This window comes from Trachemys scripta, chromosome 11 (genome assembly GCF_013100865.1).
Source record: "Trachemys scripta elegans isolate TJP31775 chromosome 11, CAS_Tse_1.0, whole genome shotgun sequence".
Lineage (NCBI taxonomy): Eukaryota > Metazoa > Chordata > Testudines > Emydidae > Trachemys > Trachemys scripta.
Window position 1 is genome coordinate 37,668,648 of NC_048308.1, and position 12,920 is coordinate 37,681,567.

At 38.6% G+C, this 12,920-nt stretch overlaps 1 protein-coding gene across 4 annotated transcripts in view; it reads left to right on the plus strand.

Moving 5' to 3' along the window:
- DYNC1I2 (dynein cytoplasmic 1 intermediate chain 2) overlaps positions 1-12,920 on the plus strand; it is a 50,067-nt gene that overhangs the window by 34,508 nt on the left and 2,639 nt on the right. For all 4 annotated transcript variants that reach the window (XM_034785536.1, XM_034785539.1, XM_034785538.1 and 1 more), the window contains 9 exons: positions 5,599-5,688; positions 5,956-6,118; positions 6,215-6,314; positions 6,844-6,969; positions 7,977-8,123; positions 8,477-8,590; positions 9,044-9,177; positions 10,177-10,321; positions 11,359-11,499. In XM_034785536.1, the coding sequence (XP_034641427.1) occupies positions 5,599-5,688; positions 5,956-6,118; positions 6,215-6,314; positions 6,844-6,969; positions 7,977-8,123; positions 8,477-8,590; positions 9,044-9,177; positions 10,177-10,321; positions 11,359-11,499 (1,160 nt within the window). The remainder of the gene's footprint in view (positions 1-5,598; positions 5,689-5,955; positions 6,119-6,214; positions 6,315-6,843; positions 6,970-7,976; positions 8,124-8,476; positions 8,591-9,043; positions 9,178-10,176; positions 10,322-11,358; positions 11,500-12,920) is intronic.

A 12,920-nucleotide genomic window follows, 5' to 3' on the forward strand; every position in this document is an offset into this window, starting at 1 on the left:
TTATGCACTCTTTACTGCTTAGTTTATAACCTTAGATCCCCTGTCAGGAAAAAACATGGAGTTAACCACTTAGAATATTGTAATGAATATTCATCAATAAATTGATGTGACATACAGTCCCATTTCCAGTCTTCATGCTGCTGTGCGGTTTTTAAAGTTTTAACTGCTTTATCTTCGTCTTGTTGGGGGAAAAAAGGGTTAGCATTTTTTTTTTAAAACTAGAAATTGTATCAGGTGTATTGCTAACTTAAGTGGTATAAAGAATGAGGAGTCTCTGTGGCACCTTAGAGACTAACAAATTTATTTGAGCATAAGCTTTCGTGAGCTAAAACCCACTTCATCCGATGCATGCAGTGGAAAATACAGTAGGAAGAGATATGTATACACAGAGAACATGAAAAAATGGGTGTTGCCATACCAACTCTTAACGAGACTAATCAATTAAGGTGGACTATTATCAGCAGGAAAAAAAACTTTTGTAGTGGTAATTAGGATGGCCCATTTCAAACAGTTCACAAGAAGGTGTGAGTAACAGTTAGGGGAAAAAGGAGGAGGAGTACTTGTGGCACCTTAGAAACTAACAAATCTCTAAGGTGCCACAAAGTACTCCTCGTTCTTTTTGCTAATACAGACTAACATGGCTACCACTTTGAAAGTAGGGGGAAAATTAGCATGGGGAAATAGTTTTTACTTTGTGTAATGACCCATCCGCTCCCAGTCTTCAGTCAAGCCTAATTTAATGGTGTCCAGTTTGCAAATTAATTCCAGTTCTGCAGTTTGTCGTTGGAATCTGTTTTTGAAGTTTTTTTGTTGAAGAATTGCCACTTTTAGGTCTTAATTGAGTGACCAGGGAGGTTGAAGTGTTTTTCGACTGGTTTTTGAATTTTGTAATTCTTGATGTCTGATTTGTGTCCATTTATTCTTTTACGTAGAGACTGTCCGGTTTGGCCAGTGTACATGGCAGAGGGGCATTGCTGGCACATGGCATATATCACGTTGGTAGATGTGCAGGTGAACGAGCCTATGATGGAGTGGCTGATGTGATTAGGTCCTATGATGGTGTCCCTTGAATAGATATATGGACAGAGTTGGCAACAGGCTTTGTTCCAAGAATAGGTACCTGGATTAGTATTTTTGTTGTGTGGTGTGTGGTTGCTGGTGAGTATTTGCTTCAGATTGGGGGGGCAGTCTGTAAGTGAGGGCTGGCCTGTCTCCCAAGATCTGAGAGAGCGAGGGATCGTCCTTCAGGATAGGTTGTAGATCCTTGATGATGCGCTGGAGAGGTTTTCGTTGGGGGCTGAAGGTGACGGCTAGTGGCGTTCTGTTACTTTTTTTGTTGGGCCTGTCCTGGAGTAGGTGACTTCTGGGTATTCTTCTGGCTCTGGCGATCTGTTTCTTCACTTAAGCAGGTGGGTATTGTAGTTTTAAGAACGCTTGATAGAGATCATAGTTTGTCTCTGTCTGAGGGATTGGAGCAAATGCGGTTGTATCTTACCGCTTGGCTGTAGACTGGATCGTGTGATGTGATCTGGATGAAAGCTGGAGGCATGTAGGTAAGTATAGCAGTCAGTAGGCTTCTGGTATAGGGTGGTGGTTATGTGATCATCGGTTATTAGCACTGTAGTGTCCAGAAAGTGGATCTCTTGTGTGGACTGGTCCAGGCTGAGGTTGATGGTGGGATGGAAATTGTTGAAATTATGTTGCAATTCCTCAAGGGTTTCTTTTCCATGGGTCCAGATGATGAAGATATCCTCAACATAGCGCAAGTAGAGTAGGGGCGTTAGTATCAGCTCTCGTCCCCAAAGTCAGCCATAAAAATATTGGCATACTGTGGGGCCATGCGGGTACCCATAGCAGCGCCGCTGATTTGAAGGTATACATTGTCCCCAAATGTGAAATAGTTGTGGGTGAGGACAAAGTCACAGAGTTCAGCCACCAGGTTTGCTGTGACGTTATCGAGGATACTGTTCCTGATAGCTTGTAGTCCATCTTTGTGTGGAACATTGGTGTAGAGGACTTCTACATCCATAGTGGCCAGGATGGTGTTTTCTGGAAGATCACCAATGGATTTTAGTTTCCTCAGGAAGTCAGTGATGTCTCGAAGATAGCTAGGAGTGCTGGTAGCATAGGGCCTGAGGAGAGAGTCCACATAGCCAGACAGTCCTGCTGTCAGGGTGCCAATGCCTGAGATAATGGGGCATCCAGGATTTCCAGGTTTATGGATCTTGGGTAGCAGATAGAATATCCCTGGTCGGAGTTCTAGGGGTGTGTCTGTGCAGATTTGTTCCTGTGCTTTTTCAGGGAGTTTCTTGAGCAAATGGGGTAGTTTCTTTTGGTAACCCTCAGTGGGATCATTGGGTAATGGCCTGTAGAATGTGGTGATAAAGTAGTCGGTAATGAACAGCGGGGAGACTGAAGTAGAGAAGGTCATCTCGCAAAAGTTCAGGCTAAGATAGATTTTGTGGTGGTGTGATGCATTTAGATTTTAAGTGAGTACTTAATGCATTAGAAATGGTAAACTGTTTTTCAACATTAGAACTTTTAATACTTTTTACTGTGTTGCTATTCATCATATTGTATCACAACCCCTGCAAACACTTAACACTTGGACCATTATTGTTAAAGTAAGAGGAGGTGATTGGGGGAAGGGGGAGGGAAGAGGAGAGGAAAGGAAATTTTAAAAACTTATCTCTGATCCTTCCTGTTCTCCAGTGGATTCTGGTTGTGTCTTTAGATTGTAAGTTTCTCTGGGTAGGGACCATTCTTTTGTTTCTTGCAAATTGGTATACAATATTTTAATGTTCTAAGCTTTTATGTTTTAATTCGAGATTCTTGACTAATCCATTTATTTATATAAATAAATGAATAATAGTGTTGCTTAATGTAAAGTAACCCCAATAGAATTAAGGCTACAAGGCTTATGAACCAGGGGGATGTTTGTACATAAATAAACCTAAAAATAGGACTGAGTCATCAACAGCCCTGATACCTTAAAAAAGTATTGAAATAATTTCTGCTCTGCTATGTCTAGCTCTCAGCTGCAGCAATAACTCATAAGCTGACAACACATACTGAGAGTAATATGAAGGAATTTGGATCTCTGTATAACATACACCATCTATGTTGAAACATTAAAAGGGAGGAGCAATCTGCTACAAGATCTTTTCTGTAAAATATGTAGATTATGAGGTCACTTAGCACTAAACAGCTGACCATCTGCATTTGTTAGGAATTTGACTCCTGTCATTGAAAATGGTACTTAAAATCAGTGTGATGCAGCAAAGTTGGGATGCATTTTCTAATTCATTACATTTAAAGCTAGAGTAGCTGTCCAGAGTGACCAGAATCCAGGTCTCTAAATTTAGGGCATTTTGTTAACTGAAGCAAGATTGCTTGGGGAAACAAATATTTTTTACATGATTAAATGTTCATTGTACATCAGTTGTCTTGCAATTTGCTATTCAGTCATATCTTGTAAATATAAATTTATCAATGTTCAGACCCACAGTGACTGGACGTTAGAATTTCAGTTTGGTTTGAACAATACAGTTTAGGATTTGCTACAAGTTATACAGTTTTCAGATTAATAGTCAGTTGTACATGCGAATCCATCTAAAAAGGAGTAGTGTCTTTCTGTTTCTCCGTGTGATTATTTTGCCCAAAAAAGCTTTCATTTTTTTTTTAAGTAGCACAAAAGCTGTAATTGGCATGCTTTGTAAGGAAGTGTCAATGTGCAAGAGAGTGGAGATCACTAAGAATTCTTTTACGCGTTCTTTCCCCTTTGCACCACCGCCTCCTCAGCAGGGTCACTGAGATCACTAGCTTTTCTTGAAATGGCCATTTTCACTGGCAGGTGCATTATACCCTGTATTTTCAGATTGTTTTTCCATTCTGAATGTTTGGCAGGTTGATTGCTCTGGCTGCATTGACAGAGAAAGGGCTGACAAATGCGGTTGGGCTGGCTGAAAAGACAGTGATTACTGTTTTCCTTTGTGGCTGATTGAGGCCCTTGAAAGGAAAGATTTTAACCTTCACCATTTGGTTCAAAAGTATGAGCATATATTGAAATCATTCATGCCATTTATCCTAGTTCTGTAAACTTGTCAGAACGTAAAAATCGCTCAATTTCAAGTAATGTACGATTGGCATACGTCATTATCATTTTGATTAAGTTGGAGTTTGTATTATTGTGAGCATTATACAGTGTCACTTAAAGCTTTCTTTCCTACAGGTACAGTTATATTTTTATTGCCTGTACTATGGAGTTAGAAAGATATTCAGACCTCTCTAAACCTATCACTATGTGTGTGGTTTGGCAGCTGGTATGGCCTACAAGCTGTATTTTGTTTAGAGGGTAAAGGCTTGTCTGTGGACCTCCTGGAGTGCTGGTAATTGCACAGGCTTGCCATTGGGGAAAGACATGATTGGAAGCAGTGAGGCAGAAAAATGTTGTGCCATCCCATTGCCACCTCCTAGCAGAGACACACAATCCCAGCAGTACCATCTGGTTGTTGCTATCTAGTCAGCTGGCCTGGCTGCTGGGACCATGGCTTGGCAGCTGGTTCCCATCCCTTGACCACTCTTTTGTGTGTGGGTGCGTGTGTGTTTTTTGTTAGAGAACTTTGTACATGGGTCAGAGAAATGTCTGTGACAAACAAGTAGAGTCCCTGTTGAATACTGTCTCGTTACTTGTGATGAAGCATGCTGTAGACTCCTGCTGCCATTCCCTTATAGACAGATGACATAGCTGTTTAACCAATAAAAATAGTCTTTTCAGAAACTTACCTTAGAAAGGAGAAGAAGAAAAGACAGGAAATGCATATTCCACAACACTAAGTAATTTAAAGTTATTTTCTGGTTTACAGTATTCAAAGGATAAAATGTAGTAATGTAAAAAGTGCTGTAAACCTTGTCAGTATTCCAGAACATTAACATTTTATGTTATTCATTGCAATTAGGGAAAACACATTTTGCTTTAAAATTCTCATTGCCAAACATGATACAGATAATGAGACTTGCATTTAGAATGACAGAAAAGAAAATGTAATCTCTCAGCTATTATCTTTAGCAAAATTTGCCTCTCAGAATAGCAACCTGAAAGCTAATGTAAGTCATCTTTATGCCATACGAAGACCCATTAGACACTGATGGTTTCAGATCACAAGTAAGCAGCAGCTCTGTAGGCTATTTTAGACATTTGATTTTCTTTATTCTGCAGCATTAATGTGTCAGCATGTTACATAAAACTATGTGGTACTTCCATATTCTGTCTGGAATGATAAATGCTTGTAAATTTAGAGATTTCCACTGTGAATTCTCTACAATTGCTTATGTATTCTGTTTCAGTTTACACAGCTACGCAATTTGGTATGACTGTTGTATACGAAATAGTGGTGTAGATAATGTTCTCATTAATATTCCTTCACTTTAACCAAATGTTATCCTTTGTATGGATTAAGTTTTAGAAACAATCAATTGATGTAAAATTATTCCATATGCACAAATGTGTTTACTTTTGTATTGTTTGAAACTGGATGGAACTTTACTGTGCTTCTCTAGGACTGTTATTAACTATTTTGCTGTATAATTTCTTTTCAGATGATGAAGATGATGATGATGTGGTGGTACCAAAGCCATCAATTGAACCCGAAGAAGAAAAAACATTGAAAAATGATGAAGAGGAGGAAGGTACAACTCACTTTAGGACACAGTATTAGGCATTGTAAATAAAAGAACGTTTAGTAATTTTAATGTAATAGTGTTTTTATCAAACTGACATTTTTTCCACTTTTTCTGTAAACAAAAATATAAATAACTTAAAATCCTATGTAAAAATTAAAATATATGGATATAAAAAAATTTAATTTGAAAAGTATTTGGTTTTTCTTCAGAAATGTTTTGACAGATAAGAATGAACTTTAGGAAAATCCAACCCCCTTTTTTTTTTCCCCCCAGCTGCCCCTCATGAGCTTACAGAAGAGGAAAAACAGCAAATTTTGCACTCTGAAGAGTTTTTAAGTTTCTTTGACCATTCTACAAGGATTGTAGAAAGAGCTCTTTCTGAGCAGATTAACATTTTCTTTGACTACAGTGGAAGAGATTTGGAAGACAAAGAAGGGTAATGTGGGAGTATTGAGTGCTTTACTGTGTTTACTATATTTGTAACTGAAAAAGTGATCTTAGATTAGAACCCTCCATTTGTCTCTCTTTACAGAGAAATTCAGGCAGGCGCTAAACTGTCCTTAAACAGACAGTTTTTTGATGAACGCTGGTCAAAGCATCGTGTTGTTAGTTGTTTGGACTGGTCATCTCAGGTAAAAACAACATTTTCTTTGAGTCACCTTTGCAGATACTTCAAGTTTTGTGCACTCAGCTTTATTTGAACCATACATGCACAGTGCTTTATATATAGTCCTTAGAATAGCTCTGACACATTCTGCTGTTTACATACTGTAGTTGAATGTGATTGTGTTTATATATTTTGAAAGAGGTAACAGAAATTAACAATGTTCTTTTAAATGCAATCTATAAATTGAACAGAAAATGCCCAAGGCATAAAGGTATAGCATTAGCTCCAAGAAACTAGCCTCACCTAAATATTTTAATTATTGTGTTCAGTATTTATGTATTCTATTATCTTGTATTTTAACACTCTTTTTGAGTAAACCTTGTAATTATACTTACTGTGGTAATTAGCTTATCTAATATTTTCTGTTTATGGAGCTGATTTATCCATGGGTTAAACTTATTTTTGCCACTATAAATCAAGATTCTAGGACTGACTGGACCATAAGGCAGTTGTTTATTTTGAACATTTTTTCCCACTAATTTCTCGATGACTAGTATCCAGAATTGCTTGTAGCCTCCTACAACAATAATGAAGATGCCCCTCATGAGCCTGATGGTGTGGCTCTTGTGTGGAATATGAAATACAAGAAAACTACCCCGGAGTATGTCTTTCACTGCCAGGTATGATGTGAGTTCCTGTCTCACCAGGCTCAAGATTTTATGTTGATTAATTTGGACAAGTGCCTTATTTATTCTTGTCAACATAATGATTTCATTGGGTTGGCATGTACTTTAACCACATGTATTTGCAAACAGATGTTGATGGCTGAAGACATCATCAGTTTGAAAAGATTCCTCTGTTGCAAAATTTCTGACATTCAGAATATTTAAACATGTCTGAAAATCTGTTTCTTAATCTCATTTATTAAAAGAAAAACTGACATTATGCCTTAAGTATGAGAAGTTTTTCAGGAACTATGATGCAGAATGTATAACTAGACCGTAGCCCACTGAATAAAATGTACATAGCCTGAGGAATTGGGGAAAAAAATAGATAAGTAAAAACACATGCTTCAAGTAAAAAACAGATGCAGGTTTTAAAATGGATTACTGAAAGGTAAAAATGTGCAAACCTTTTCTGTTTGACCAAAGCTGCAATAACCATTTATTTTCAAAATGTCATAATTCTGAAAAATCACTTAGTTGAATTAAAACTAGTTTGTAATCTGATGCTGTCAGATTACTGTCAAGGCATAGATTGCAAAGGTAATTATATTATGATTTGATACTATAGTGACAAAACAGTATTCTGCTCTCCTTGAAAAATGACCACAGAATGTGTCTTATTACTGGATTCTATTTCTGTTACTACTAACTTCTAGGAAAGATACAAATCAAATGTATGCATATGGAGAGAGTGGGATTTTTATTTGTATTTAGTAAGAGTTGAGACCAGAAGAATGTCAAGTTTTTGAAGTAACGATTCAACTCATGTAGTTGTGAACCTTCATATGTTTGGACAAAGGAGCAGAAGATAGTAAAAGCAATATCAAATGTAACTGAGGAAACAGCTCGCTACCAGTAATTAGTCAGATTTTCTATTCTTAAATTCTTGATTTTAGTCTTAAACATAAAACTGTTCCCTTTGTATATGTGTGGTTTTTGTTTTGTGTGTGTGTCCTCTGCAGTCAGCAGTGATGTCGGCTACATTTGCAAAATTTCATCCAAATCTGGTGGTTGGTGGCACATATTCAGGCCAAATTGTGCTATGGGATAATCGCAGCAATAAAAGAACCCCAGTGCAGAGAACTCCACTTTCAGCTGCTGCTCACACGGTAGGGGGTGAAATGAGGACTTCTCACTATTGAGCCATTAACCCCTTGGGGTGGGAGAGGGTTTCCCCTGGATGAACAGTAATGATGTTTTAATACTTATGTCTGGTTTACCAATAGTAGCACTGAAAAATTGTCTTTGTCGTAGAGCTGTCAGTTTTATAGGAGCCTATCTCAACACCCTGTGTTAGATGCTAAAAAGTTAATTGAGTTTTCATATATTTCAAATAGTATTGTTAGTCAACTTAAATTGCTTTATGAAACATTAATTTGTATTTCACTCTTGTTAACTGAGTGTCATTGAATTTGTTACTATGGAAACTGTTTCTGAAAAGGATTTTGTAATCTCTCTTCAGCACCCTGTGTACTGTGTAAATGTGGTTGGGACCCAAAATGCTCATAATTTGATTAGCATCTCAACTGATGGAAAGATATGCTCATGGAGTCTGGACATGCTTTCCCAACCTCAGGTAGGGTAAACTTGGAAAAGTATGTAAGAGAGCTATAGATGAGGCTGTTACTTACCACTTACTCTCTTTTGAGCTCAGGTAGTCTGTATGTTACTAAATTCTTAGCATTCTAATATTAATTTCACCTGTTTGCTTTAAGTATTTCATAAGACTTCGTAAAGTAGTGTTAAGCATTTTGACAATATGCAGACATTCCCAGCTGAGTAGTTGTACAGTAATTCTGTAAGAAATTCCTTTTTTACTGTAGTAAATCAAGTTCATCATAATTTTTGGATTCTTCAGTACTAATGCTAAAGTTTGGATTCATGAATAAGAGGCAGATCTTCCAAATGTAGAAAAGGGCTGGAATAAGAATAGCTTGTGAACTAACTAGTACTAGAAAATCTACACGATTTCTGGTGAAAGTTAAGATGGCAAGTTTGAAAAATAAGTTCCTGCTACTTTTTTCTACAGGATAGTATGGAGTTGATTCATAAGCAATCCAAGGCTGTAGCTGTCACGTGCATGTCCTTTCCTGTTGGAGATGTCAATAACTTCGTTGTTGGAAGTGAGGAAGGCTCTGTGTACACAGCATGCCGCCATGGCAGGTGAATAGACGCTCAAATTATTTTTTTGTTTAAAATAGCAAAGCTTATCAGGATTTTTCACTTAATAAAAGAAACATTTTGTTGTGCAAGCTAAATTAATGTTCATAGCAGAGCTTCGTGCTTGTATAAAAAGGTGATATCATTTTTTTTAAATATGAAATATTAAATCAGACTTTTAAAGTTCAAGAAAAGATCCACCATTGCTACTGGTGGATCTTTACTTTGGCTAGGAATACTTTTAATTATGAAAAGGAAGATGAACTGGTAGACTTCAGTTCTATTCATTTGAATTGGAGGAGAACATCCCAAACTTTATCAGTTCTACGGATAATTGTACAGTAAAATCACGCACAAATCTTAAATTGGCTAGCATTTCTCCTGCTGTTCAATCTGTTTTGAAATTGTCTGGCTGTATCTTATCAATTGCTTTCTGAAATAAAATTGAGTGTCCAGTTTTCATCTCAAATACACATCACTCTCACGGCATAGCTCTTTGGTTTAAAACTAGCCAAAATTGTATCCCTTCTTTGTAACATCCTTTTTCCCTCCTCTCCACTTTATCAGTTCTGATATGAGATTATTGGGGATGTATTGTCACTAGGACTAAACTCTGCCTCAGCTACTTAAGTGCAACTCCTGTTTAAGGCAATGGGAGTTTCATATCCATATTTGAGGACTGAATTTTGTTATTTGATCCAAATATTTAGAGGTTGCTTGAAGAGGTACCTAGTCAAATCTGGATGGGATAGCCTTGCCAAGTGTTACTGTTTTCTATGGTATTATGTCTGCACTTAAATATAACAGAATAGGGTTTTGGAAAAAGAGGCTAATACACAGGATCATATTCAAACCCACATTTCCCTTTCCCCTCTGCAGGCCATATCTATTTGGGTTCCATTGAAACCTACTCCCAGTTTATTTAAAACATGTATTCCTTATTGCCTCTGTGTGAAATATAGTTTCAAAGGAAATTAACCTACATAATGTATTTTAAAACAGCAAAGCGGGAATCAGTGAGATGTTTGAAGGACACCAAGGACCAATCACAGGTATCCATTGCCATGCAGCAGTTGGACCTGTAGACTTCTCTCATCTTTTTGTCACCTCATCATTTGACTGGACAGTAAAGCTTTGGACAACTAAGGTATCTAAAACAGAGGTGTCTAACAGATTAGACTTTGACACAAGGTGGTGCTATAATGTAAGCTTCAGTTAACCAAAGTGTTGTCAAAGGGTTTAGGGAAGCTTGTTAATTCGACTGGGTGAATGGTAACATCAGATGAGTTAATTTATGTAGTTTAGTTCTCTTTTAATAACCTGCAAGTAGCATCACCAAGATTACTGTAACTTATCACCTAAATGTAACTTGTATGTAAATGTGGCCAAGTTTGTCTATTTCTGGTCCATTTTGCTCATCCTTTTAACTTTTGTAACTGGGTTGGGAAGATCAATGTAATGATTCAAGTCTGTTATTTTGTAATTCAGGTATATTATGTATTATATTAGTATATTATAATTATGGTAATTCAGGTGTCCATTTCAGGTCCTCGCATCTCCATAGTCCTCACTGCCTCACTACAGCACACAAGGCATTACCACAGTCTTGTATGAATTAGGAGGACTCCCATCAAAACCAATCAACACCGTTTCTAATGAGCCTGAACTGAGCTGCAGTCAAGAGCCATGACTAATGTCCTTTCCATCGCTTTTCTTAGCAAGCCGCCTCTGCAACATTGCTGTCCCAGGGAGCACGAAACTAGGCTAGGGTTAAAGTCAAGCCAGGGTCTCTCCCATAACAGTGCACAAGCCTACCCCCTAGGCCATCAGGTCAGCTCAGGAGACTACCAGAATTCACTCATATTTAGGTTGTTATACCAGCCTCCTACTGAAGCTATGTTGTAATATCAGGCAGTAAACATGCTATATAATTCATCCAAACGGGGAGGGAGGGGGGAACTTGGGGGTTCCCCCCCCATCCTGCAGTTATTTTTTGGCCTCTTTCTATGTAAGAGACAGTTGAAGGAATTCTTTAAGCACAGATTGTTACTTAATTTTACAATTGCTGCAATATGAACTGTACAAAAACTCAATATTTCACCTTCATTGCAAAAAGATTTTGCTTTCAGAATCCCAAATGTAAAGATTGTGTGGTGTAAAGTACTATCTGGTGTTTTGTTTTAGAATAACAAGCCTCTCTACTCATTTGAAGACAACTCAGACTATGTTTATGATGTGATGTGGTCTCCCACTCACCCCGCCCTGTTTGCTTGTGTGGATGGAATGGGTAGGCTTGATCTGTGGAATCTCAACAACGATACTGAGGTGAGGCACAATAACTTAACTACTTCAAATCTGACAAGAACTAAAAATCTTAGGCATCTTCAGAAATGTGTATGGCCAGAAATGCTTTATCATGGTTGCGCTATGTATTTCTGCTGCTGTAGTGGCATTATGCAGTAGATGTGTGATTAGATAGGAATAATTCACATCACCTCATTTTTAGTGCCTGAAGATGGAAACTAAAATGTTGTCCTCCCAGTATAAAAGCAATACAAAATTCCTATCTATATAACATGCTATACTTGTGTGGCTTTTTCCTTGGACTTGCCCAGGTACGTGATCCAGACACCTTTTAGTAGCTACAGCATACAAGGGCTAAACACTCTAATACTATGAATGAGTCATATAAGATCGCTATTATGCTGTTAGTTGCTATAGTAGATTCACTGACTCAAAATCAAATTTGGCTGTACCTCCCTCCCCCATGATGAGACACTTATTTTCAGACATAAGAATGGCCATACTGGGTCAGACCAATGGTCCATCTAGCCCAGTATCCTGTCTTCTGCCATTGATCAATGGCAGGTGCTTCAGAGGGAATGAACAGAACAGGTAATCATCATCCTGTTGCCGATTCCCAGCTTCTGGCAACATTGCTAGGGGGACCATCCCTGCCCATCCTAGCTAATAGATGATCCTAGCCATTGATGGACCTATCTTCCATGAATTTATCTAGTTTTTTTTAAACCCTGTTATGGTCTTGTCCTTCACAACATCCTCTGGCAAGGAGTTCCACAGGTTGACTGTGTGTTGTGTGAAGAAATACTTCAGTTTTGTTTTAAACCTGCCACCTATTCATTTTATTTGGTGACCTCTAGTTCTTATGTTAAGAGTAAATAACACTTCCTTATTTACAGCACAGCTTTGCAAATAGTGAGGTTCTGTAAAGGATTGTAGTCAGTACCAGGGGCAGCTCCAGGCACCAGCGCTTCGCGTTCCTGGGGCAGCAAGCCATGGGGGGCGGCCTGCCAGTTGCTGTGAGGTCCGCCGGTCCGACGTCATGCCTGCAGGAGGTCCGCCGGTCCCGCGGCTTTGGCGGTAATTCGGCGGCGGGGATGCTGAAGGCGTGGCACCGTCAGAACTCCTGCAGGCATGCCGCCGAATCCGTGTGGCTATCGGACTGCCCGCAGGCATGCCGCCGAAAGCCACCTGACTGCCGTGCTTGGGGCGGCAAAAACCATAGAGCCACCCCTGGTCAGTACCTATCCCAAAGCCCAAGTATATTTGCTTATATTACATTTACATAGAGCCTTTAATACCAAAGGGCTTTATGCCGCAAAACGCACCTGATCCTCGCTGTACTAGCGGAGGCTATTGAGGTCATTCCTAAATGCAGGTCTTCCAAGTAGCAATGAAATTGATTGCTGTTATGTTTTGAGAAGAATTTTTAGGTGGGGGGGGGG